Source organism: Halichoerus grypus, chromosome 11 (genome assembly GCF_964656455.1).
Source record: "Halichoerus grypus chromosome 11, mHalGry1.hap1.1, whole genome shotgun sequence".
NCBI classification, from domain to species: Eukaryota; Metazoa; Chordata; class Mammalia; order Carnivora; family Phocidae; genus Halichoerus; species Halichoerus grypus.
Window position 1 is genome coordinate 24,408,361 of NC_135722.1, and position 26,350 is coordinate 24,434,710.

At 44.3% G+C, this 26,350-nt stretch overlaps 1 protein-coding gene across 2 annotated transcripts in view; it reads left to right on the forward strand.

Annotated features, from left to right (window-relative positions):
• SLC1A2 (solute carrier family 1 member 2) overlaps nucleotides 1-26,350 on the forward strand; it is a 134,280-nt gene that overhangs the window by 86,709 nt on the left and 21,221 nt on the right. For both annotated transcript variants that reach the window (XM_036106771.2, XM_036106766.2), the window contains exons 4-8: nucleotides 704-954; nucleotides 7,107-7,275; nucleotides 11,647-11,773; nucleotides 20,177-20,410; nucleotides 25,552-25,746. In XM_036106771.2, coding sequence (XP_035962664.1) covers nucleotides 704-954; nucleotides 7,107-7,275; nucleotides 11,647-11,773; nucleotides 20,177-20,410; nucleotides 25,552-25,746 — 976 coding nt within the window. The remainder of the gene's footprint in view (nucleotides 1-703; nucleotides 955-7,106; nucleotides 7,276-11,646; nucleotides 11,774-20,176; nucleotides 20,411-25,551; nucleotides 25,747-26,350) is intronic.

The following is a 26,350-nucleotide window of genomic DNA, read 5'->3' on the forward strand; positions in this document are numbered from 1 at the left end:
AGAAACTGAAACCAGGAAGTAGAAAACTTGAAGAAACAACTGGGAAAAATCCCAGTGAAGGTAGGAGTTTTTGTGACTTGGCTTGGAATTTCCTTTAACAATCACAGGACCTCCCAGAGTATAGACAAAGTCCCACCTTTGTGTTCTCTAGTCTCTGCACTAGGTTGGAAAATGTGGGTCTCCACCATGCTTCACCTCGGAGGAATGAGGGCTGTGCTAGATCACTATGCTAGACTCTTGATATCAATCACCAGACCTACTGGCTTCTCATTTTTCAATTGAGGACATTAAAAAAAAAAAAAGTAGAAACCAGCAGGTACTAGCACCAAAACTTCATAAAGAAAGGATATCTTAATACCAAATAAGTGGGAAGGACATCATCTCAGAATTAAAAATGGAATATATTCAACTTGCACTCACTATTGCGGACTGACGAAAAGTAGTCACCGATCAGTTTATAAACTCTGAACAAGCGAGATCAGGTTTATAAACTTTGAACAAGAGATCGTCAACTCTCCCTAGTTCTCTAAAATCTAAAAAAAAAAATAGAACTGTAAACTGTAGGATTGAAATCTTTAGTAGGAGGAGGTTTAATCAACCATGAATGCATCTGAGTAATACAAAGCCATGTTATAGGTATGCAGAGATGGGCAGTTAATGGAGACATCACAGGATTAATCCTTCCAATGTCTTTTCAATCCAGGGTTGTCGGGCCTGGATGCTAAAGCCAGTGGGCGCTTAGGCACAAGAGCCATGGTCTATTACATGTCTACAACCATCATTGCTGCCGTGCTGGGGGTTATCCTGGTCTTGGCTATCCACCCGGGAAACCCCAAACTCAAGAAGCAGCTGGGGCCCGGGAAGAAGAATGATGAAGTGTCCAGCCTGGATGCCTTCCTGGACCTTATTCGAAATCTCTTTCCTGAAAACCTGGTCCAAGCCTGTTTTCAACAGGTAACCCAATGTTCCTATGCTCTTGCCCTCCAGCCTCCTAAGTTATCAGGATAATAACTTGGAGAGTGTTTCAGTGAACCAGCCCTGGGGAGCAGTTTTCTTATATTTAATTATCTCTCTTGAGCTTGTATGAGATGATTTGGAGCAGGATTTGGGGATTAAAGTCGTGGGTTTTTTTGTTTTGTTTTTGTTTTTTCGTTATTAACCTTCCTTTTTTTTTTTTTTTCCAGCTCACTTAGCATCTCTTTGCTCTGGGATTCCCCTTTCTTGCCTTTTTTTTTTTTTTTTCCCCATTACCTCTTTCCTTATTTTTTGGTTTCCCTCTGTGTGCTGTCCAAGGGCACATTTTTATCACTTTTGCCCACAACCCTCTAGAGTGCCCAGGGGGTCTCAGTAGTGGTAGTATAGCAAAACCGCATGGGGTAGATTTAAAAAATACACATGCCCTACAGAATCAGAATCTCTAGTGTGGGCCCAGGGAGTGGGTATTTTCAAATTGTGGAAGTAATACATGAGGGTTGTAAAAAGTTTAAACAGTATAGATGCACCTAAGGAGTCAAGTCCTCACTTCCCTTCCCTAGAACTAGTCATGTTGGGAATTTTGTTTCCTTCCACATATATAGTATGCATGTGTGCATGATCTTTTTTTAAAGATTTATTTATTTATTTATTTTAGAGCGAGAGAGAGCAGGAGAGAGTGTGTGAGCATGGGGAGGGGCAGAGGGGGAGAGAGACCCCAGCAGACTCTGTGCTCAGCTCAGAGCCCGACGTGGGGCTCAATCTCACAACCCTGAGATCATGACCTGAGCTCAAACCAAGAGTCAGACGCTCAACCAACTGCCCCGCATGTGTGCATAATCTTAAAAAAAGAAAAAAGTTCAACCCAAGGGGTATTGCATTACACATACCACGTTGCACTTGTTTTTCATTTAACAGGGCTCCGGCATCACCTCTCTCTCTTTTCATGGTTGTGTAGTATATCTTAAAAATAAATTCTTGGATGCTAATGTCTTCCCAAAGAGTTTTGTATTTCAGATTTGCTGGATGTTGCAAAATGGCTCTACAAAAGTTTGTATTAATGTATACTCCTACCAACTGCATACAGGCAGATCAATTTTTTAAAACCTTATGATTTTAAAAAATGGATGATTCTATGGGGCGCCTGGGTGGCTCAGTTGTTAAGCGTCTGCCTTCGGCTCAGGTCATGATCTCAGGGTCCTGGGATCAAGCCCCACATTGGGCTCCCTCATTGGTGGGAAGCCTGCTTCTCCCTCTCCCACTCCCCCTGCTTGTGTTCCCTCTCTCGCTATGTCTCTCTCTGTCAAATAAATAAATAAATCTTTAAAAAAAAAAAAATGGATGATTCTAATGAGTGGAACCACTGAGAGAGCTGCCGAGGCCCTACTCACCAGCCCGTTGTCTAGATCCAAGGTCGTTAGGTTAGAGTATACTCCAGTTCCCATTAGTCCGGGTAGGAATTCACCTAGAACCAAAGAACCTGCTCCAGCCATTTGCAGGGCATCACAGAAGAACGAACTTAGGAAACAGGCTGCCTGGAGGAAAAGTTTGCATTCCCAGCTGCCCCCAAAATGCTGTTGCCAACCATTGCTGAGCCCGAATGACTCTGGGTTAGGATGTGTTCTCTGATTTCCAGTGCCACTTTGCTGGCCCTTATAGCACGGAGTCATGTTAAAGAAAAGCGTTTCATGGATAAAGAAGATGTGTGTGTGTGTAAATATATACACACACACAATGGAATATTACTCAGCCATCAAAAAGAATAAGATCTCACCATTTACAACAACATGGTTGGACCCAGAGGGTATGATGTTAAGTGAAATCAGTCAGTCAGAGAAAGACAAATACCATATGATTTCACTTGTAGATGCAACCTAAACCCAGGACAAATGAATAAACAATAAACAAACAAAAAGCAGAAGCAGTCTTATAAATACAGAGAACAAACAGATGGTTGGCAGATGGAAGGGGGTGGGGGATGGACAAAACAAGCAAAGGGGGGTGGGAGACACAGGCTTCCGGTGATGGGATGAGCAAGTCACAGGGAGGAAAGGTACAGCGGAGGGAATATAGCCAATGCTACTGTAGTAGTATTGGGTGGAGACGGAGGGCAGCTTCACTTGGGGTGAGCAGGGCATAATGTATCAACTTGTCCGATCACTATGTTGTATGCCTGAAATTAATGTAATCTTGTGGGTCAGCTATACTTCAATAAAAAAATAAAATAAAATAAAAACAATAAAGAGCAAAACAAAAAGGCTCCAATGAAAAAATAATAATAACAAAAATAAAGGAAACCATTTCAGCCGGGCAGGTTGGTTGGGGAGGGAAGAGCAGCAGGCCGGGGAGGGGTGCTTCCTGGTGCTCCCTCAGTAGAGCGTGCTTGCCCCCCTTGCCAGCCCACTTTGAAAGATGCATTTGCCTGCTCTGGGGAGATGGACACAACCGGGAGTCCAGTCTACTGTTAACATTTTGAAAAGAGCACTCTGGAAGTGTAGCTGTGGAAGCGGGGATGGGGGGATCAGGGCCTCCTTCTTGGGCCCCGTCGTGCCCATGCTCCATACAAGGAGACCCCTTCACCCCAGTCAGCGAGGCAGGACTGAAGCAGGCAGGCACCTGGAGCCATTTTCTGGTCTGCGGTGAGCCGTGCTCACACATGTGTCGCCATGCTCACACTCGGTGACCTGTCTGGTCAAAAGGCAGTCTCGGCATGGAGCTACCCACGGCAGGGCCACTGGGGGCTGAGTCATTCCCTGCCCTGCCCCCACCCTGGACCCACCCCTCTGCTGGCAACATTCATGAGGCGTGAACCCTTAGGCCCCCAGCGAAGCCCAGTGTCATTGTCCCTTTGAGTTAGGACAATCAGGAAAAATTCTGTAGAATCTTATTTTTATTTATTTATTTTTTTAAAAAGATTTTATTTATTTATTATTTGACAGAGAGAGACACAGCGAGAGAGGGAACACAAGCAGGGGAAGTGGGAGAGGGAGAAACAGGCTCCCTGCTCGGCAGGAAGCCTGATGCGGGGCTCGATCCCAGGACCCTGGGATCATGACCTGAGCCGAAGGCAGACGCTTAACCAAATGAGCCACCCAGGGGCCCCAGAATCTTAATTTTTAAAAAAAGATTTATTTATTTATTTTAGAGAGCGAGAGATAGAGAACAGGAGCAGGAGGGGCAGAGGGAGAGGGAAAGGGAATCTAAAGCAGACTCCCACGCTGAGAGGGGGGACCGACACATGGCTCCCTCTCACGATCGTGAGATCATGACCTGAGCCTAAACCAAGTGTCGGCTGCTCAGGGTAAGGGAGCATGCGGATTCCTTAAGCTGGACTCCAGGCAGCCTAGAGGAAAGGGGTCTTAAACTAGGAGCAATCCATGGGCTCAGGGGGACCTTGAAGATGGCTCAGAGAGAGGGAATCCTAGTACGGTGACATCGCATTACCAGAGAGAAAGGGTGCCCAGGAGGTGCCTTCCATGCCCTTGGGATGCAGCTGAACGTGACAAGAAGAAGCCTGTCTTGGCTGGGGGTGGGGAGGGGGCGCGCTTCACGACCAGAGTTAGACACAGGGATGGAAAGAGGAAAGTGCACGTCCCCAGAGCAAAGGCTGCCTTTCCCCAGGCGGCAGGCCCCGTGTCTTACAGAGCAGGGAGGTGAACCAGGCTGAGGTTTCCAGGAGAGCAACGGGCTGTAAGGTGTGGCCTGACCACATGCCATCAAACCCAGTGATAGGGACCACATGGGTCTTCTCTTCCGGGGCATCCAGTGATTTGTGTTTGCTCGTCCATTCTGTATTTTTGAGCACCTCTTGGGTGCCAGGCTGTCCGTGGTGCACAGGACACCACAGGCAATGAGACCATCTGGGTCCCTGCTCAGTGGAACTTACATTCAGGGGGTGGGGGACACAGACCAGAACAAACATCAGGTAAATACACAAGCTATTTAGAAAATTAAGATAAGTGCGCTCTGAGCGCTGGAGGCAGGATGATGGGCTCTGCAGTAACTGGGAGAGACACCTGAGCTGAAACAGTGAGGGAAGGGCTGAGCTGGGTGGAAGACTGGGGGCGGAGCCTGTTGAGGACTGGGGGCGGAGCCCGCCAAGTGGAGGTGCCTCCAGAGAGAAGGAAGGCCAATGTGTGGGAGGTAGAGTGAGCTGGGGGAAGCAAAGCCCAGCTCAGGCAGGACCTGGTAGGCCAGGGTCAGACTCGGGTACTTATTCTAAGAGAGTTTTAGGCAGGGAGACAACTGTTTTTCTATTTTCTGAATGCAGACAGAGCTCTGGGTAGCTCGACATACCTGATGTTTGCAGGTAGACTAGAAGGGGGGTGGGAATGGCAGTGAGCAGGCTTTTGCAGGTTCTAAGGTGAGAGACCCTGGTGGCTTGGACTCGGGTAGACTGGAGTTGGCACCTAGATGGCGTTGTCCAACCCAAATAGGCTTGGATCAAGAACTCAGGCAGAAACCAGGCCTGTGTTCCAGTATCCCTATCAACTTGCCTGCAACTTAAGCCACTGGCCCGTGCTGTTGGGAAGCTGATTTTGGAGTCAAACATTACTCATTTTGAATCCTGCTTCAGCAACTAGCTAGCTGTCTGCCCTGCAGTTAGTTAGCCATGTGAGCCTTGAGGGGCTATGGTTGGCAGAAGAGATGATAGATGTCAAACATGAAGCACCTGGCTGCCCACCTGATCCTGAGAGCCACCATTTATTTACCACCATGGCCATTAGTCTTTTGAACTCAAGCCTTGGCTTTAGCATTCCCAGGACAGGTCCACAGCTGGCTTCTAGTCCTCCCATTTCCCCTGGGAGCGTGACTCTGTTGCTCACAGAAGCTTCCCTTCTGATCATTCCTGTGTTCTTTCTTCATGCCAATGTTGCGCAGACCAAGAGGGCCATGAGATTCCTGTTCTCCCCTTGCACACTCAGTCTGAGCTTCCTCCCTCCCTGCACAGGTGCAAGTGGTCAGGTTAAAACAGAGCACCTCCTCCTTCTCTCCCACTTTGGATAGCTGGTCAGTTTGGCATTGCTCACTGTTAGGCTCAGCCACAGTGGATTGGATCCATGGAGCCTAGGGAGTGGAAGAATTCAGTGGTACTCAGGCCCTCTGAGTTCAAGTCCCAGCCCTGCCAAGAGCTCTATGTTGATTGACAAGTCATTTGAGTTCCCCTCTTCTTCCATATCTATTCAGGGTTCAGCCATCCGTTGCCTACTACATACCAGCACTGACATTCTAGGATTCTGCATGAGTTCTATTTTAATGCCCTTGGAGGTATTGTTTCTCTGGGCTCTGATGTGAATTTTCACAGCACTGTGCTTGCAGGGTGCCTGGCACCTTTAAAAATAAAATGGATGTCACAGATGTCGAGGAATAGCATGAGAGTTTCTTGAGGGCCATTTGCACAGAGATGCTTGGGAAACATTGAGCAAGGCTTGGCATCACTGCCTAGAAGGAGTGGGGGTCTTCTCTCCTTACACTTTGATCTGAAATATAAGCCAACATCCCTGTCATGGCAGCTGTTGGCATCTAGTACATCTGGTGATCGGATGGAGATGTCCAGCAGAACATGACTCTGGAAGGAGCCCAAATGAGAGTCGGTCTGTGAAGACTCTGCCTACCTGCCAGACAGGTACCAGGCGGGAAGGAGCAAAACAGGTGGACCATGAGGCATCACCTGATCCCTGCCAAGACCCTCACTCTCCTCTTGACCAGATCCTGGGCCCCTCCCAAGAGGCAAGAAGGGTCATCCAATTGGTTTCACAATTATGAAGAGCCTCCATGTTGGATGCTGGATGTTGTCTCCAAGATGCAGGGCTACCGTCATAGGAATATAAAGAGTAGATGTCTGTCCCCCACCTTGAAGTTTGTGTCCTGTTACTGGATCACACTACATTACAAATGAAAGTTATAAATCCTGTAATTATCATGTGATGAGGACAATCGTTTCCCACTGTATTTATGCAATAAAACATCACTTTGTTAAACACAGACATATCAAATATTCCCCAACTTTTGTAACCTTGTTTTGACATTTCTTAATTATTTTGTTAACATACTGGGAACTTTTAAAAACGTGTAAGTGGCTAGGCTTTGGGCGACCAAGCCTCTCATGTTTCTGTTTTCCCCCACTCCATTAGATACAAACGGTGACCAAGAAAGTCTTGGTGGCACCTCCATCAGACGAGGAGGGCAATGCCACCAATGCTGTCATCTCCTTGTTGAACGAGACTGTGATGGAGGCGCCTGAGGAAGCGAAGGTGGTTATCAAGAAGGGCCTGGAGTTCAAGGACGGCATGAATGTCTTAGGTAGGCAACCTGGTGTACACCTCAGTGGGGGGATGATGGCCTGCCCTCCCTGCCTCTCAGCGGCCTCAGCAGCCCTGCCTCCCTTCTCAGAAAACCCGTTGCTGCTGTTCTGTCGGTGAGCAGGAGGCTCTCTCTAGAGAGCGATCTGAGGATCATGAAGACAGGTAGTTGGGAGATTAAGGAAGAGGGAGAGAGCGAGCAGGACCACGAGGGGACATGGCAGCAAGGGGTCAGTTATGGGAAAACAGAGGGGACTAACATTCATTGGGCACATTCCCTGACTCTCTGTGTGGTGTTGGCAAATCTCTTTCTCTGTCCATTTCGTGAAGTTACACATCCAATTTTTTCATTTTTTAAGCTTTTATTTTATTTTAATTTTTGAGCTGCCCTTGGGTGTTAATGCTGTGCTAGGCACAGGGGCAGCCCACCCCGACTTTCACAGTCTTTAAACAAATACAATGCTATCAGGAGTGTAAAGTGTTGGTGTTGGTGCCAAAAAGGAGCTTATCCAAAGGAGATTACCTTGTTTAATTTTTCGGGATTCTGATGAGCCCTTTTCCCCTAGCGTGGAGCCTTCCTAGCCTTCCATGGCTTTGGGTCTTTGGCTCGGCAGGTAGACCAGGTTTGGATCCTTTGGACCACTCACTGGTGACCTGACCATGGCCAAGTTGCTCCACTTCTCAAGCTTCATTTGTAAAGTGGGGATGGATTGCATTTCTCTTGTAGATCATTCTGAGTATTAAATGAGATTGCACCTGTGGGGCACAGTGGCCTAGGCTGTGTGCTCTGTTGGTGCAAGCTACGGTCGCTATCCAAGGTGGATGGAGAGCGGAGGAGCTCAATAAGAAAACAGCCTACAGAGGATGCAGACTCCCATCATGTGGGTGACTCCCGTTTGCTCAGTTTACTCCCCATCCACTCCCTGGGGCCACTCTCCAACAGACCCCACACCCACTGTTACACTGATGTCCCCTACACAAGAAAGAAGGACATTTGGCCCTAAGCTCAGAGAAACAAGGAAGCTGGGCAGGAGAAATAGATTGATCCATGCAAGCAAGATTTCTAAGGATTTGAAGGAGAGCTGGTTAGAAGGGGATCAGCTCAATGGTCCTTCCACTTTGCCATCTAGGAGATCAAATGCCCTTGTCTCCTTAGTATGGTTGTCAGATAAAGTACTGGATGCCCAGTTAAGGGTGAATTCCAGATGAACAAATGATTTTTTTTAGTGTAGGGTATGTCCCAAATATTGCACGGGACATACTTATACTAAAATAAAACACATTCATTGTTTATCTGAAATTCACATTTTAACTGGGTATCCTGTTTGTTTGTTTGTTCTAAACTGGATAACCTGACACCTACCTTACGCAGAATGGTTGAGAGAGAGGCAGAGAAGAAGGATTGTTGAGGCACTGAAAAGCAGAAGCTTCAGTGAGGGATCTTCTTAGTTTGGCCTGGCAGGAAACAGGTTGAGTAAGTGAGAGGGTGGGAGGAGATAAGCTGACTGGTTTGGCAGGCAATGGAAGATCAATAGATATTGCTGACAGTCAGTATGTGGTGACAGGGGGAAGGAGAGAGGACAAAGTGGGTGAGTTCCTCTGAGGAGAGCTTGTAAATATCCTCAGCATCCACCCCAGATCTACCCCTCTTCGCCCACTGCCCAGATATGTGTGAACCTTTCAGGACCTTCCCAACCATACTCTGTCCCGGAAGCCCCATGGTCAAAGTGAACCCACAGTCTTCTACATACTCTGGAGGAGGTTAAGGCCATGAGTAATGAGGCCAAAACTTTGGGGTGAATCATTCAGAAGACTTTCATGGTCCGTTTCCAGATTCTCAGTGGATTCGGGGAAGTCATGTTGACCCTGGGCTACACTGGGGAGTTTCAACACAGCTCACTACTCTCTCAGCCCCAATGACCAAGTCTAAGGGGGCTTTGTTCAAGCAAAACGCCCCAGTTCCAGTAAGTGATTGTAGTGAGGCAACGTTGACAGGGGGAAATGACATGGAAGCTGGACATGGGTGGGCAGCTGCAGATTGAGCTCTGGAAAGCCAAAGGAAGTTAGACTGTTGAGAAACTTCCCATGTACAAATCCCTTGGTCTTCTAAGGGTGGAGAAGGTGGCTTTTTTTTTTTTTCCCACTTTGGAAAGTCCCAATGGTCAAGTATTGCAATAAGTGAGGATAAAACTTTGGCTCTGGCCTCCTTCTTGAAGCACTCATTTCTCTCCCCAGTAACCTCCAGACTGCTTCTGAGCTCTACTCTAACCCCAACCATTAAATCAATTCCTGGAAGAGTTTGCTCCTTCCAACATCTCTCTCTCATAGTGATAGATGTGGCCCAGTTTCTGCTGCTGACCCTGGAAGGGGATCTTTTTTATGCCAGCTCTTTGAGACATTGAGACCTTGAGAGTTTTCTCTTAAAATCTCCAAATGGAATTAACTAGGTAATACTAGCTCTTCTCAGCCAGAATGTTCACAGATTATTTCTCACCACACACCTAGCAAACTCCTCTCCATGGGCTTGAGAGAAGGGCTTGGGAATAGCCTGAATTTGGTTCCATACATGATGGCAGAGCTAGGCCACTCTTCCCTGGTCACTAATTTTCACTAAGCCTCTGTCTCTATGGCCACTAACTCACTTGTAAGGCACTTGCCAGTCTTTCTGGCTGAGAGCTGAAAAGGAGAAATATTCACTACCAGGGATTAAAAATCCTGAGTGCAGGTGCTGGGTTCTTTTTGCCAAAGAGAGAGAGGGTCCAGTGAAGGATAGTTGAACAATCTGAGTTGGTGTGGGGAAGTGAGTGGTTTTGGGGGAGCTAGGAAAAGGGTAAAGTTAGAGGTTAAGAGAGAAAGAATTCCTCCCTAAGAGAATCAAATCATCATGCTATAATTTGCCCAGAATAACTCAAGACTCTAGCCATAAGTAGACCCAATAGGAAACTGGAGGTAATAGAGAGGACTGGCAATTAGGCCTGCCAAACTGGGATAGGGCAGGTGTAGGGAAGAGGAAGGAAGGAGAGGGTATAGAAGATGGGCCATACTGCATTTCAGAGAAAATGTCAGATGGGCAAGCAAGGTCCTGTGGCCAGGGGCACAGTAGCATTGATTGACAGTTCATGCAAGTAGTCAGAATTGGAGTCCCAGGATTGGCAATCATGGGTCAGGAGCGGGGTAGGGGCACATAGTGATTGGTAATCAGAAATCCAGACAGGCAATAATGGGGATGTGTGTAAGCCATGTAGTGGCCCAGTCCCTGGGTGGGCCTCATGAGACTTCAGGCTGGGGGTGAGACTCTGAGGGCAAGAATGGGAAGGAATGGTGGGGGAGAGGATCTTCTGGGGAGAGAGAAGCCAGGCCCAGCTTGGAGGAACCAAAGTATATGGCAGCTTTCCAGGACAGGTACTCAGATGGAGGGAATGAGGCAAAGACAACACAGAGATAAGACCCAAGTTTGGGTGTTGGAGCTGGTTCAGGACCTAGTGCAGTTTGATGGGGACAGAGCTCCTCACATCCTTCCAGCCTGGAGATAGGATTGACCCTAGAGACTGTGGTGGGGCTGGATTTAGATGGAAGTCCAGTGATGTCAAGTGAAGGGAGAAGGGGGCTGAGGGGTTAGAAAGTTACAAAGTCTATATTCTGCCTTTATGATACTGCAAAAAAAAAAAAAAAATGCGTAAAAAAGGAAGCATTCTTACCATTTTGACCATGAAAAGAATGATGAAGAATTTATAAATAATAGGTTAAATCCAAATGAACTGGGTCAGTTGGGGTTTCCCAAATGTTTTGGATTTCTCATTGCTTTCCAATTGACTTTTCAACATTGTTCCTCCTTCTCACGTTAGGCATGTAGCAGTAGAAAAATACTTTTATGCTCAGGATTTTCCTGCAGTGAAACATACCAGCCATGCATGAATTTGGGATAACACCAAACTAACCTAGACATAACCTTGGCAGAGATTTTATTGGCTAATTGGTCTCTGCAGTTCTAATGTGGGCTCCAAAGTTTGCACGATAATCCCCAAGTCCCAACAAGCCTTCCTTCATTAATCTATGTACTATGGAATCTGTTTACCCATGACTTCATAAGTGAGGAGGAGAGAGAAGACAGTCCTTTTGAGTTTGGAATGAAACGGAATTCATTTTCTTCAAGGCACTAACACCACTGACAGTTCAACTTCTTCTTGTGGGAAATGTTAAGGGATGCCGTAATTATCCAGGAGAAAGGTATTTTCCATGTGAAATCGAATGCCTAAATCACAGGGCAACAGGCAGGTGAGAAGGTGACTCCCTACGTCGGGAATGGTGAAGGAGGGAGAAGAAACACGTATTTTATAATCTGTTCTTCTGTGTAATGTGATTCACCCAACAGGTCTGATAGGGTTTTTCATTGCTTTTGGCATCGCCATGGGGAAGATGGGAGAGCAGGCCAAGCTGATGGTGGAATTCTTCAACATTTTGAATGAGATTGTAATGAAATTAGTGATCATGATCATGTGGTAAGTGGGCTTGTTCTTACTTCAGCGTGTTGGGCGGGGGGGTCCAAAGGTCTTGGGATCCTCGGAAGATATGGAGTCTTCCTAGCAGGAGAGAGTGAGTGGCCATGGACCAAGCAAAGGGCTCTCCAGAAAGACTTTGAGAAAAGGATGAAAATCTCTTTTTGGGAGCTTCCCCTGGAAAATGGGTTGGAAAACTATAGCCCATCCTCAGGCCAGATCCTTTCTGCTACTCATTGAGTGGCCTACAAGACTGGGTTTTATGTTTTTATGTTGCTGGACAAAAAATCAAAAGAGTAATAATATTTCACACACATGAAAATGATATGAAATTCACATTCAGCGCCCATAGATAAAGTTTTATTGGCACACAGCCACACCCATTCATTCACATATTGTCTAGGGTTGCTTTGTGCTAAATGGCAGAGTTGAGTAGTTCTTTTTTTAAATTTTATTTATTTATTTGACAGAGAGAGAGACACAGTGAGAGAGGGAACACAAGAAGGGGAGTGGGAGAGGGAGAAGCAGGCTTCCCGCCGAGCAGGGAGCCCAATGCGGGGCTCGATCCCAGGACCCTGGGACCATGACCTGAGCCGAAGGCAGATGCTTAACGACTGAGCCACACAGGCGCCCCCAGAGTTGAGTAGTTCCGACCAAGACTGTGTAGCCTGCAAAGACTGAAGTATTTACTATTTGACCCTTCATTAAAAAAGTTTGTCAATCCCTGCCAGTGGGAACACAAAAACAACAGCAAAAATTAAAAAGAGGGACAAGCTGGAAAAACCAACTAGTAATACTGAAGCTGAGCAGTATCAGGAAATGCTGAGATAAGTCCAAGATCCCAGGGATGATATGGCCTGACCCAGGGTGTGTGGAAGGACTGCTACTCTAATATTCTGGTGTCCAAAAGCAATGTATCGGAGACTCATGACTCAGACAGAAGCAAAAAGAGGCAGTTTTCAGGCCATGCAAGTGAAAATGAAATCACAGAGGACACATTAAAATTATAAGTACTTTTGTAAATGGGGCTATACCCTCTAGTTGTATAGAAGAGAAGACTATGGTCCAGAGTCACTAAATCTTGATTTTATAACAATATCATGATCATTATAATAATAAAAGCTATCAATTATTTATTTCCCTTTATCTGTGAAGAGCCATGATAAGTGCTTAATACTTATCTATTATAATCCCAGTCATCCTGCAAAGATGGCATTGTGCTCTCATTTTCCAGAAAAGGCAACTAAAGTGTATTGAGTTGAATTAATTTGCTTAAGATTATATATCTAGGGGGGAGAAGAGCTGGAGTTCCCATTGATTTTGCAATCCTTGACGCATAGGTGGGTGGCTTTTTTGTTTGAATTATCTAAGCAATACCGTCTCTACTTCAATTCATGTGTGTTTATGGTCAGTGGTTCTGAACTCTAGGACAGCCCAGGAGAGCATGAGTGTCCATTCCTTCATAAAGGAAATTGTACCACCTTCAGAACCTTCTAGTGCCCCATATCTCTCAAATGGAAAGATTTTTACATGCGTTTGTTCCAGACCTCTATGATGGTCTGGTATGCCTGCCTAGAAAAAAAGAAAACCATTATTAGACCAAACGACATCTGTGTCCTATCTGTCACAGGAATTCTGGATTACAAATTCCCTGTCTCTGTGTGCTCCCATCCTACCCACCTTCTCCAATCCTCCTCTGATCTTTTACTTCTGTGTGGTGCCTTCCACTAAAATTCTACCTTCTTTTTCTCTTCTTTCCTTGGCCCCTACTCCCACTTTACAAGGGCAAAAATCTGTTTTTGACTTATTTTTTATCTCCACAGAACTGAAAATTGTGATGTGCTGGTAGAAATTCTTACTCAAACCTCAGGAGTGAGTAGGCTAGCTGAAGGGTTTCAGATCCAGAAGATGTCCCTCATGATTTCATGAACCATATTTACTAGACTTGGCTTGTTCAGATCATTTCTTTGTTGTACTTTTAAAACATGGATAGGATGCTAGTAAAATTGTGTGTGTGTTTATTGTACTGATTCTTCAACTTCCCAGGCAATCCTAGGTTTCTGAATGTTTCTTTTCTATGAAAATTTAAAGTCACACACAATGTGATGCTCTAAAAAATATGTTTAGAGTCTTTTAGAACCATCTGTGCTTGCTGAGAATTTAATAGATGATAATGCATAAAGTAGGATATGCCTCTTGGTAGTAAACATTAGGATCTGCCCTGGACTCCTAGAATTTTTAGCAGAATGAGCATCCTTGCTCTAAAAATGCAGTTCATATTTCTGTATTGTGCCAATGATGTAGGCAATGTTATTTCTACTGAGCCCATGAAGAAAAGGAATCTAGGAGATGAGATGAATCATGGGATGAAGGGTGTGGATCAAGGTTTCCTACTCACTGAAACCAAAACTCCTAAAGATTTAGCATCAAATCCCAGGAGATACAGAGCAATTGGGAGTCAGGGATAAGGCCTATGGAATGATTTCTGACAGCTGTTCAGTTACCGCATCTAGACAAACAGTCAGGAGGGTGTTCTATGACATGAGATGTCATTTCTACACATTTCTTTCATTCTTTAGCTGCCCTGTCAGCATTGGATAATGATATATGTGGGAAGGTTTTGGGTAAAACAGTCAATTACTCTTTAACTGACCACCTCACAGCTTAAATGATCAGTTCTTTTGGATTCTTCTCTGTGTGGTAGTAAGAATAGTAGAATAGCAAAATAGAACATTGCAGAGATGACTATTATTCTAATAATGATTATTACTAAATTATAACTTAGAGTCAGGAAATTCTTGCTATGTGCTCAGTACTACCTCTTTTATTGTACTGTACCTATTTATTACTGAGGAGCTAATTAGTATTATCATAATTATCATTAAATTGTAACTAAGATTTGCCAAATTGCTGCTGTATGCTTAATACTGTTCCAGTTGCTTTACGTGCATTAACTGACTCATTTGTCTGGATAATACCTAGCAGAAATAGGTTTGTTAGCCCCATTTTCCAGATGTGAAAACTAAGCACAGAGGTTAACTTGCCCAGTGTTACACAGCCTAAGTAATGGGAGTTGTGCAGTGCCTTATTAACTGATTAATTAATTGTACGGCGCCTTATTCAACTTCTGTCTGACTTCACACTGGAGTGAATCCAGGATCCTCCGGTTACTAACTGTGTGGCTCTAGGCGAGTTAGACACATTCTAAACCCCACATTCTGATCTGAATGGATTGATCATAGAATCAACATCCTAGGGTTGCTGTGAGAATTGAGTGAAATCGTGACCAACAGTTACAAAGCTTTACTCATGTGCTGGGACCTGCCTAAACACTTTCTATGAACCAGTATTATCATTGTTGTTATTTTGTGATTACCATTACTATTATCAATTCAATCCATATCCTTTGTTTCTCTGTGTTCATGGATTCTTTGAGAAGTCTAAAAGGCCCTCTGATTCACAAAAAAAAAAGAGAAAGAGAGAGAAACCCTTAATTTCAGTATGATTTTCATATCCTCATTTTTTGTAAATTTCTTTAAAACATTTTTTCAAAATCTGAAAATATAAATAGAAAGTGAATCTTTGCATAATCTCACCACTATAGAAACACAAAGTGAGAAGTGAGATCTCTGCTCACTCTTTCAATTTTCTCTCCCTGTTAACCCACCGCCACTACCGTCCATCCATCCAACCATCCAGCCATCCATCCATCCATCCATCCAGTCATCTTTCTATCATCCATCCATCCATCCATCCATCCCATCATCCATTATCCATCCATCCAACCGTCCATCCATCCATACAATCATCCATCCATAATCCATCCATCATCCATCCTTTCACTCCACAAACATTTTTTGAGTCCCTCTTCTATGCCAATAGCAATTTTATGTGCTGGTGATATAATGGTGAATAAGACAGAGAAAAATTCTGGCCCTCATGGAGCCTACATTCTATTGAAAAGAGGGAAAGAATAAAAGGAAGCAAGTAAGAATTCAGACAGTAATCAGTGCTACAAAGTCAGTAACCAGGACAGTGGGACTGATAGTGATGGGGGATGGAAGTATGGCTTGGACTCTATCCAGAGGATCCAGGAGGGCTGTCTGGGGAAGACCTGAAGAATGAAAAGAGGTAGCTCTGTGAAGAACCGACAGGAGAATTTTCCAGGGGTAGGAAACAGCAAGTGAAGGGTTTTCAAGGGTCAGAATGAAGATCTGAGTAGCTGCAATGTGGTTGGCTGGTGAGGGCGTGGAAAGCTGTGACGTTGGAGAGGTGGGCAAGAGGCAGATCTCATAGGGCCTTGCAGGCTACCATGATGAGTTGGGGTTTATTGACTTGCAAAAGGAAGTCCCTGGGGGGCTGCAAGCCTGGAGGCTCTACATACTGATTTTCACTCTATCCTGATCAAAAGTTCTAATCCACACATAGTAACTCTCAGCAAAGTCACTCCTTGGATAGCCAGAACACCTGTCTCTAAGTAGACTGGGAAAAATGGAGATTAGTGTTACTTTTTGAGCCTGAATACAGACAACACCTTTAGGTAACTCTTAGAATGTATGTTTAGCTCTTTATTGACAGACTCTTCCATTTCTTAGTTCTCTTGGGATCTGTCCCAAACTGGTGGGCTAGTGTTGCTATTGGAAACCAATAGCAGTGTGGGACAGAACCAGAGCGCCTTTATGGCAAGACTGAGAAAGTCCCTCGACTACTCTCCACCTAGGTGTCTGATCCACCCTCTGTCCTGTGACTCAAAGTCTTGAATTAATTATTTTAATGGGTGAAGACTAAAGGTCTTGAATCAAATGCAGCTCACATACGTGGTTTCCAAAGGCTAACCAAATAATATCTGCATTTCTTCAGTTGTAGAGCAGATTTTATCCCTTCAAACATTGGTTTCCAAACACATCAGGAATTACCTGGGAAACTTGTTTAAAATATAAATGCCCCCTAGGTCAGCTCCAGGAAATTCTAACTCAGTAGATATGTGGTGGGCCTGGGGAATCCATGTTGTTACCAAGCAGGCCAGGTTGATTCTGAAGCTGGTGTCTATGAATGCACAGAGATACTGAGGTCTGGGTATGTTAAATTCTGTGTATGCGTTTTTGTTGGTGGAGTGGAGAGCAGTCTTGGGAAAGGCAACTTGGTGGGAGGGAACCTGAAGATGACAAGGACAGAGGTACCAAGTGGATGGAGGCAAGAATGGATGATGCAACAGGAAGAAAAAGACTTGACAGGCCAGTCCTAGATTAATCAGTGGCTTTGGCCACAGTGCCCAGAGCTGCAGATACAAGTAGCCTAAGGACAGTGTAGAAGGTATTCTCTCTCCCTGCCCTGCAGTCATGCCCTTCTAATTTAGAAATGGGTCCAATGATTCCTGGGTACCATTTGGCTTCAGGAGCTTACTGGAGCCCTCTCTTCATGCACTTTGGCTTAGGGCTTCGATTGTTTGCTTCAACTCAGAAGCTTTGCATGGTAACCTTGTATCTTGGGCATTTGTCCTTTTCCTTTCCGTGGAGTGTCATTTTCAATGAGATAATTATATAGAAACCCAGGAGCTCAGAAGCTCCAGCTCCTGAGTGGAAGCTTAAGCTACTCATTTTGAAAACAGGTGCAGGGAAGTAATGGCCCTAAAAGGCACCATAGAGGATAAAGGCTCTTTCCTTGTCTGAATTAATGCTCATTCTCGTTCTGGAGACCAAGATGTTTGGGTTAACTAAGGTCCCTGCTTGCCATATTTATTTACCCTGACACTCTACCTTCTGGCCTTTGAGTAACACTCTCCATTGACAGTGGGAACTCATGTTTCTCCCAGCAAGCTGAGTGCCCGGAGGTAACATGTTTCCTCTCTCTGATTCATTTGGCTGTGGCTCAAATGGGTTCTCCAGGGGGACTGGATAGCTGGTCTTGCTTGGCAAAGAGCCTTGAAAATACTTTTTCTCCATTCTGCAAATTGCGTTTCCAGAAGAGCAGGAAAATTGAATGGCGCCCAGAACAGCTCATAGTTGTGTTTTTCTGGACATCTTTAAAGGGTGGTTGGTACTTGGAAAAGAATTGATCTCTTGGTTTATGAAGATAAATGCTAGTTGGCTTTATGGGAAGGTGTATTATACTCATTACTTACAACCTCCTGGCACAAAGACTTGGCCTCTGAGACAACCCCACTGATCTAGGAGATGTTGTGACCATGGGCACAGCAGGAGAGTGTAAAATGGTGAGAAAGCCAAGGGTTTAAGGACATAGTTCCCTAATGCCTGTGGAAACAGCCCTCAGACATTGCCAGCCTTCAGAGACATGGAGGCCACAGGCTGGATGCTCATAAGGGAAGAGAGTTATTCTAAGGTCTTCACTAAGGCTTGTCATTTACAAATCAGCTCTTTCAGAAGGTTCCTCTTGACAAAGTATTTTGCTCATAAAAACACCTGCCATTGGGTGGCAGTAGTCTATGAGCTGGTTTAGAAAGCCACATTAACTCAGACTTGGCTCTTTAAGCATGGTGGGGGAGAGGACATGGTGTACATGTGTGACCACAGGATTCCTTGGTCAGCAGTCAGAATGGTGCTGACAGGGACGGGGGCGGGACTTTGACAGTGCATACATATGCATGCTCAAAAATGCAATCCTTGCAGCAATCCCATGAGGTTGGAGTTAGCCCAAGCCTCGACTTGCACATCTATAAAATGGGATTAAGTCACTACAGGGTCATGTACCTGGTAAGTGGCTGGACAAGCTCCATGTCTTATGTAATTGTGTATATAACTCTCCTCTACCCACCTCTTTTTTTTTTTTTTTAAGATTTTATTTATTTATTTGACAGAGAGAGGGAGAGAGAGAGAGAGAGAACAAACACAAGCAGGGGGAGCTGCAGGCAGAAGGAGAGGGAAAAGCAGGCTCCCGGCTGAGCAGGGAGCCCAATGCAGGGTTCAATCCTAGGACACTGGGATCAGGACCTGAGCCAAAGGTAGACGCTTAACTGACTGAGCCACTCAGGAACCTCTACCCACATCTTTTCTTTACCCAAGAAAGGGCTTGCTTGCTTCAGGCACAACTGCAAAAAACAAAAACAAACAGACAAAAAACAACCAGCAAATCTGGCTTGGGTGTCTGTCTCCCTTTGCTGACTCCCTTACCCCAGCCGGGGGCCTTATCTTGGGACTTCATTTCTCCCAGTCTTTTTCTCAAATAAGTTCATAATTCTTACTAAGGTATCAACTTCCCCACAAACATTTTCATTTCAGTCAGAAGGTGTCGCAGGCTGAACAAGTTTATGCTCCAACACTACCAGATTGGGCAATAAAAAAAAGGATGTTGCCCAACATGGGAAAAATACACTCAAGAGGAGAGAGAGCACAGTTAGTGCCCTCACTTGTGAGGACAGCAGTAAACTGTTTCCAAATTCCCGATCAAACAATAACAAGATAGAAGCATGAAAGAAGTTTACGTAGAATAAATCGGTATATGGTAAACTGTCGGCCTATGTACAAAGAGCTCCGATTGCTCATTAAAGGAAAGTGGTTTGGCTGGGTATGGGGAAAACAACCCTTGGAGAGTCACAGGCGCTGAGACTGTTCTCCTCCTACTTCCTGGTTTTGTGGTCTTGGACTGGTCTTGACTTTTCTGAACCTCAATTTCCTCATTTGCCAAATAAGAATAATGATACCTTGATTTCAGGGTTGTGGTAAAAATGAAATGAGGTGATGTATGCAGACGTCTTACTGTATTGCCTGAGACACAGGGCAGGGTAGCCAGCATTCCTGGTAGAGTAAGTACGGAAAGAAATACTTTCAGACGTAGAAGTAATAAAACCACATCTCTCTAAATGGACTCTCTGGCTCAGAGGGTTTTCTTGTTTTGGTAGGTCTCTCTCTTTCTCTGTCTCTCTCTGTCTCTGTCTCTCTCTTTCTCATATTTTAATAAACTTCCTATCGTCCTAGGCAAAAACAAAGCAAATTCACCAACACCAGCTTACAGCTGGGTGAAACGCTAATGAGCTTTCTGGGAAGCTCAAAATGGATTCCCAGTTTTCAAGAATGGAGTTGGGGGGAACAGGGAAACCAAACAAGATTCTCGAAGCATCTGTGCCTCTCAAGCTTGGTGCTTACCTGGGAGATGGTAAAGCTAGTGTCTGCTATTCCTGAAAATCACCTGAGCAACAGGGCTCGCCTTTGGATTTTTCATCAGAGCAGGGGCCCCCAGATCCACTGAACAGATTTCAGATCGTGCGGTTAGTCTGAAGTGAAGGAGAACAGCTGTCGAATATCGAGGACTTCCTCCAGCAAAACTCTTGGTACAGAAATGCGAAGGGTTTTCCTCAGGTTATGGTACATGTAAGGCCCAGATATAAGTTGTGAATTCTATAAGGATCTCTTCAATGTTTTTTTGTTTTTGTTTTTGTTTTATGTTTTTCAGGTACTCTCCCCTGGGTATCGCCTGCCTAATTTGTGGAAAGATCATTGCAATCAAGGACTTAGAAGTGGTTGCTAGGCAACTGGGGATGTACATGATCACGGTGATTGTGGGCCTCATCATCCATGGGGGCATCTTTCTCCCCTTGATTTACTTTGTAGTCACCAGGAAAAACCCTTTCTCCTTTTTTGCTGGCATTTTCCAAGCTTGGATCACTGCCCTGGGTACCGCTTCCAGGTAGAGAATACAAGAAATCACCTTTCTTTCTCTCTGCTCATTCCTTTCCCCTCTCTGCCACTTCCTCTTTGCAAAACGCTTTCATCATAAAGTTCAATGAGAATGTGTTTCATGTATTATTAAAATATTTCTGAAAAAGGTAAATGCTTTGGATTTTTGGCTCCTAGGAACTTAAGAGCTTTCTGATGAACATGTTTGCTGATAGGCATCTGTCCTGGAAATACCTCATATTAAATTTCCCAGACGAGGGGCGCCTGGGTGGCTCGGTTGGTTAAGTGGCCGCCTTTGGCTCGGGTCAGGATCCTGGGGTCCTGGGATCGAGCCCCGCATCTGGCTCCCTGCTCAGTGGACAGCCTGCTTCTCCCTCTCCCTCTGCCTGCCACTCTGCCTACTTGTGCTCTCTCTCTATCTCTCTGTCAAATAAATAAATAAAATCTTAAAAAGAAAAATTTCCCAGATGAATGCATGCTGTTAATCTGCATGCCTAATTCGCCATATCTAGCATTGGTTTCATTTTAAATGTTTCCCAAAAAGATCTGACAGGATGTTAAGCTATTTAAGAAATTCTCACACCTGTGATTTGAAAAATGCTATCACAAAACACCGCTCTGTTGGAGTTGTTTTTCAAAAGTAGAAAAAGTGAGATTTTTCATGGTAAACGTGTTAGGTAAGATTTAAAAAAAAAATAAACCAGAAGTCAGTCAGGTCTGTGACCTCTGCATGAACCTCTAGTGGACCATTCTGCCCCATTGATTTTGAGAAAATCAGGTTGACATCGATTCAACTTGACATTGACTGAGAGTCCGTTCCTTCTTCATTAACTAAGTTGCCAGGCATCTGAAGCCAATGAGGACTCCAGAGATATGCAGAGGGAACAAAAAATTTTTTTTGGATATCTTCTTGGACTGAATTTAGCAAAAACAAACAAACAAAAACAAGTACATAAGAAACATGTGGCAATTCAGAATTTCAAAGATTAAAAGAGTTTTATTGTTTCAGCTTGCCCTAGTCATTCGTATTTCTGCACAAAACTAAGGGTCATGAAACTAAGACCGAGGTCATGAAGCAGGTGGCGGGAAGGCGATCAAACTCTGCAGCCCCTAGCTCAGCATCGTCTCTGGAATCACAGGTAGTGGGTCCTTGTTGTTGAGCCTGTGACCATGCTTTGCGAGTGAGGTGGCCACCCTGTGACACAGTGAGATGGCGGTCCCAAGGCTACTGAGCAGGCAATCAGCTTTTCCTTAAGTGACCCAACAGGCCAATAGTGGTGACCACCTGAGAAACCAAATTCGTATTTCCATCTTGCACATCAATGAGATTTTGGTACTAGTCGAATGTGGGATTTCAGAAGACGCTAAGAATATATATAATCCTTGGGATCTAGACCCTGCGTTCAGTTTCCCAAGATGAAAGGAAACACCCTGAAATTTCCTTTTTCCTTCTTGGTCTTATAGATTTCATATGGTTAAGTATCTCTATCCATAAATATCCCCTTCTCTTTGGAGAGAAAGTAAATCTTTTTTTCCCCCCCAAAACAATCATGTTTAGTTTTAGATTTGTTTTCTGGTTATGAGCGTGGTGTTTGCTCACTGTGAAAAAGTTCAGACAGTGAATAAAGTTTCGAAGAAGAAGATGAACATCACCAGTTCTTCTGTTGCCCAGGGATAATTAATAGCAACCCTTTTAGTTAATCTTAATAGTTCTATATTTTTCCAATTCGTACTATTTATAGATGTTGTAAACTGCTATTTTTCACTGGTCAACATATCATAAAAGTTCTGTCAATATAGATCTTCCTACTATTTTTAAATCGCATAATAATACACTGTGGGTGCTACAATGCAACCCCACCTCCACCCTGTGATGTACGTTTAAAGTGTGTTTACGAAGTAGGGCTGTGACAAGCATCCTTATAAATACATCTCTGCAAGCTTGTCTGATGATCCCTTCAGGATAAATTTATAGAAGTGGAATTTCTCAGTCCAATGGTAAGCACACTAACTGTGTGAAAACATACCACCAGCTTGCTGCTCAGAAAAGTCCGTTAGTTTATGTCCCCACTAACTGGTATGCGAGCCTGCCTTTTCCCACCTACTCACCAGCACTGGATATTATCAGTCACTTTAATACTTTCCAATCTTATTGGTGAAAAATGATCTCCTTGATTTTGCATTTCTTTAATTACTAGTGAGGGGAAACATCTCTTTGCCTTCTTTTTTTTTTAAGATATTATTTATTTATTTGACAGGGATAGACAGAAGAGCATAAGCAGAGGGAATGGCAGAGGGAGAGGGAGAAGCAGGCTCTGCACTGAGCAGGGAACCCGATGCGGGACTCAATCCCAGGACCCTGGGATCATGACCTGAGCCGAAGGCAGACGCTTAACCATCTGAGCCATCCAGGCGCCCTCTCTTTGCCTTCTTATTGACCATCCTCCCCTCCTCTCCCCAACCCTGTGAATTGTTTGTGATGGTCATTTCCTGTTGGGTAATTTGCCCATTCCTGATTGGCTTTAACTTTCTTCACGTATAAAATATTAACTCATGTGTCCCATGTTGCGAATGATGTTCCTCTCCACCTGACACTTGTCTTGAAAATTTGCAGTGCTTTTTGTCCCTAGATGTTTTTAATTTGCGTATCATCGAAGTTGTCAGCATTTTCATTTAGTATTTGGAATTTTGATTTTTTTCTCAGGAACATCACCTCCAAAAATGATAAAATATTACTTTATATTTTCTTCCAATACCTTTGTGGTTTGATCTTTAAATCTTCCAAAAATATTATTATCTTTCCTTTGAATGTCTAGACAGTTATCCTAGTACCTTTAATTAGACAAAGTAAATCCCAAAGGCATATGGATGGCCCAAGTTCATATTTAAATCAGACAAATGCTGATCTTGGCCAGATAACCCAAATGCTAGACCCATTTCTCCTCCTCACCCTGTATTTCAAGCGACTTTAGTCTTCGGTTAAACTGTGGCTTTTGCCGGGATGTGGAATTTCATTTTTTAAAAGAAAACACACTTAAGGAAAAATTTGTGGCATGAGTCACATACTAAGAACTAACTCTGCCATTATGACCAGAGGGAAAAAACACAAAGCCCCAGTACAGCCAGCTAATTATTCTTTCTACTTCCTTGGACCCCGACTGAAGGGGGAGTGGAAGGGACTGACTCCCTTTTCTCAACAGGCTGGTGTCAGGGAGGATTGATGGAAGGGGCTAGCCTGGGATACACCTCTATGCATCCTGCTGACATCAGTCCATGCTGTTGAAACTACTCTGGAAAAAGACAAAAAGAAGACTGTCAAGTATCTGCTAGTTATTATGCAATATTTGAAAACTGTCATTAGGTCGCTGAGGCAGGAGCCAAAGAAACAACGTCAGAATGTTGGATGGGCAGGAAAGAGTTAAAATTCTCAAGTCCCAGTTTGGATTGGTTGGGTATCTATGATTTTGAGAATATTTTCATGATTTACCAATTATTTTCTCCAATCTATTTAATTGTCGGAAGACCTCTTGATGACATTGTGGGAAAGTGGATGCAATAATAAAAATCAACATATTCCAGTCCTCCCAGAAGTGTGCTCAGATTCGTACCATTTAGAATCCCAGCCACCAACCACAGCTGCCATTTCAGACAAGTCACGGTATCCTGCCAACCCTTCAAAGGGGTCCAAAGAAAGGGTAGAGTGGGGGAGTCTCATTAAAACATCTGGGACAGCCAACCAGATACAAGGTACAAGAGGTCTCCAAACATTCATTTCTTCTACCTAAGACCAAGGAAGAGGCATGAGACCCCTGACCTGAAATCACAAAGAATGTCCCCGTAAGATGACTCTGGCTTCCCTAAGGTTATTATTAGGAACCTGTGGGTCAGTGGTTTAAGAAGATGCAGACTTAGGTGACCCTAAGTTTAGAGCTTCTGGTTTCTGTTTCTGAGTAGGCCCTGGAATCTGCATTCTCAGTAGCTTCTCTGAAGCTGATGGCTCTCTCCCACTCTCTGAGAAACTGAGACCTCTGGCAAGTGTCTATGTTAAGCTTGGCGGGAGCCCTAATTCTGACTAGTAGAAGGAGGGAACCATGACTGAGGCTGTCAACGCCTGATAGAAAAAAGTATGTCTGCACCCAATTCACTTTGCTAAGGTTTGAACAGAAAAAAGCCCCCAAAAGCAAAACACAAAACAAAACAATCAAACCCCAAAGAGAATGGACCACAAAGCACTCACATGGCAGTTTGGGTGTTCTACATTTCTTTCCGTACTACTTAAATTTTGAAGCCAATCCGCTTACCCTCTCATGCGCCTCTCTCCATGTGGAAATAATATTTTGGTCGTCAGCAACACTTATCCTTATAGGTTTCCTAATTTAGAAGACACACGAACATGTCAGGGGTTCTGGCCTTCGAGGCTGGGTCATGTGGTCATGAATTCCTGTACCAGGCCTGGGACGAGTCGGAGTGGAGTCACCCCATCCACATCGGGTCTTTGATTAGCCACAGAGCACATGCTTTTTGCTCTATGTTGTTGCGAAGACTGTACAGTTGGCCAATGACCATGTATCAGGGAGTTGGACTGTCTGTGAGGGTCCCTAGTGAATTGCTAGAAGCTCAGGTTCACGCTAAATGGTGTTTAACATGTTTGTCCAGCATTCTCAAAATTAGCTCAGGGCAATTCCCAGAGACTGGATGCAGCCCATGTAGTCATCTTGTTGGAAAGTGTTTCTAGCATGAAATTATGGGTCATTCAAAAATGCCCCATTCCATTTCACTGTTGACAGCTCATTGTTTTCTGACACTTTTTTTTTTTTTGCAGCTCAATTAGTGTGGGCAATCAAATGGTCTTTAATATATAATACAAGAGGGAAACACTGATCAAAGGAAAAAGGATTTAAAGCTCTAAGTAGATCTCAAAAACCAGAACCAACAAAAAGAGTTTGCTGCCTATGAGCATCTTAATAAGACTGAACTTGAAACTCCAAACAGCTGGTATTTAACTTGGCTCCAGACACTGCTTTTTCATGTCACATTGCTTGATTGGAGCAAAAGAACAAACACTTTGTGGTAGCATTCCGGTTTGTGTTTTGTCCTGCTTCTCTAAAGTGGACATAAACTCTTGTCTCTCTTTCTCTCTTGGTTCCTTAGTGCCGGAACTTTGCCTGTTACCTTCCGTTGCCTGGAAGAAAACCTGGGAATCGATAAGCGCGTGACCAGATTTGTCCTCCCGGTCGGAGCAACCATCAACATGGACGGTACAGCCCTTTATGAAGCAGTGGCCGCCATCTTTATTGCCCAGATGAATGGTGTTATCCTGGATGGAGGCCAGATTGTGACTGTGAGGTGAGTGAAGTGTGGGTTGGGGAGGCACTAAAATGGCCTTTTGCCCTGCCCCACACTAACTCCATTTGACGGGGCCACTTGAATTTCAGGTCCCCTGGTGGAAGAATGATGAAGAAAATAACATAGAAGAGGAGTTATTGGCAGTCTCAAGGGGAAAATATTGTGACAGGAAAGAAGCAGGCTCATACTTAGGCCTGCTGTTTGTATTGCACATGTGAAATTGCTTTGGAAATTTGGTATTATTTGATTTTTAACAATCCTGTGATGTTGCAAGGCAGTTATTTCTACGCCCATTTAATAGATGAGGAGGCACAGGCTTCCAGGGGCAGGGTAGTTTGTGCAAGGCTGCCCCGTTAATGATCCAGGAGGGTTGTAACTGGGGCCGACAGCGGCTGACTCTGGATCCACTTTTCCTTTCATTAAAATATGTTCCCTTCAGCATTTCAGAGGGTCATGATGAAATGATGAAATACTGGAAGGAAGAGATTTCTCAATATAACACAAACCATTTTATTACAACGAAATCACAAATATAGATCCATACGTTTTACTAAAGCTATTTTTACCATATGTATTCATCCTTTAAGAAATTTAGGAAGAATGC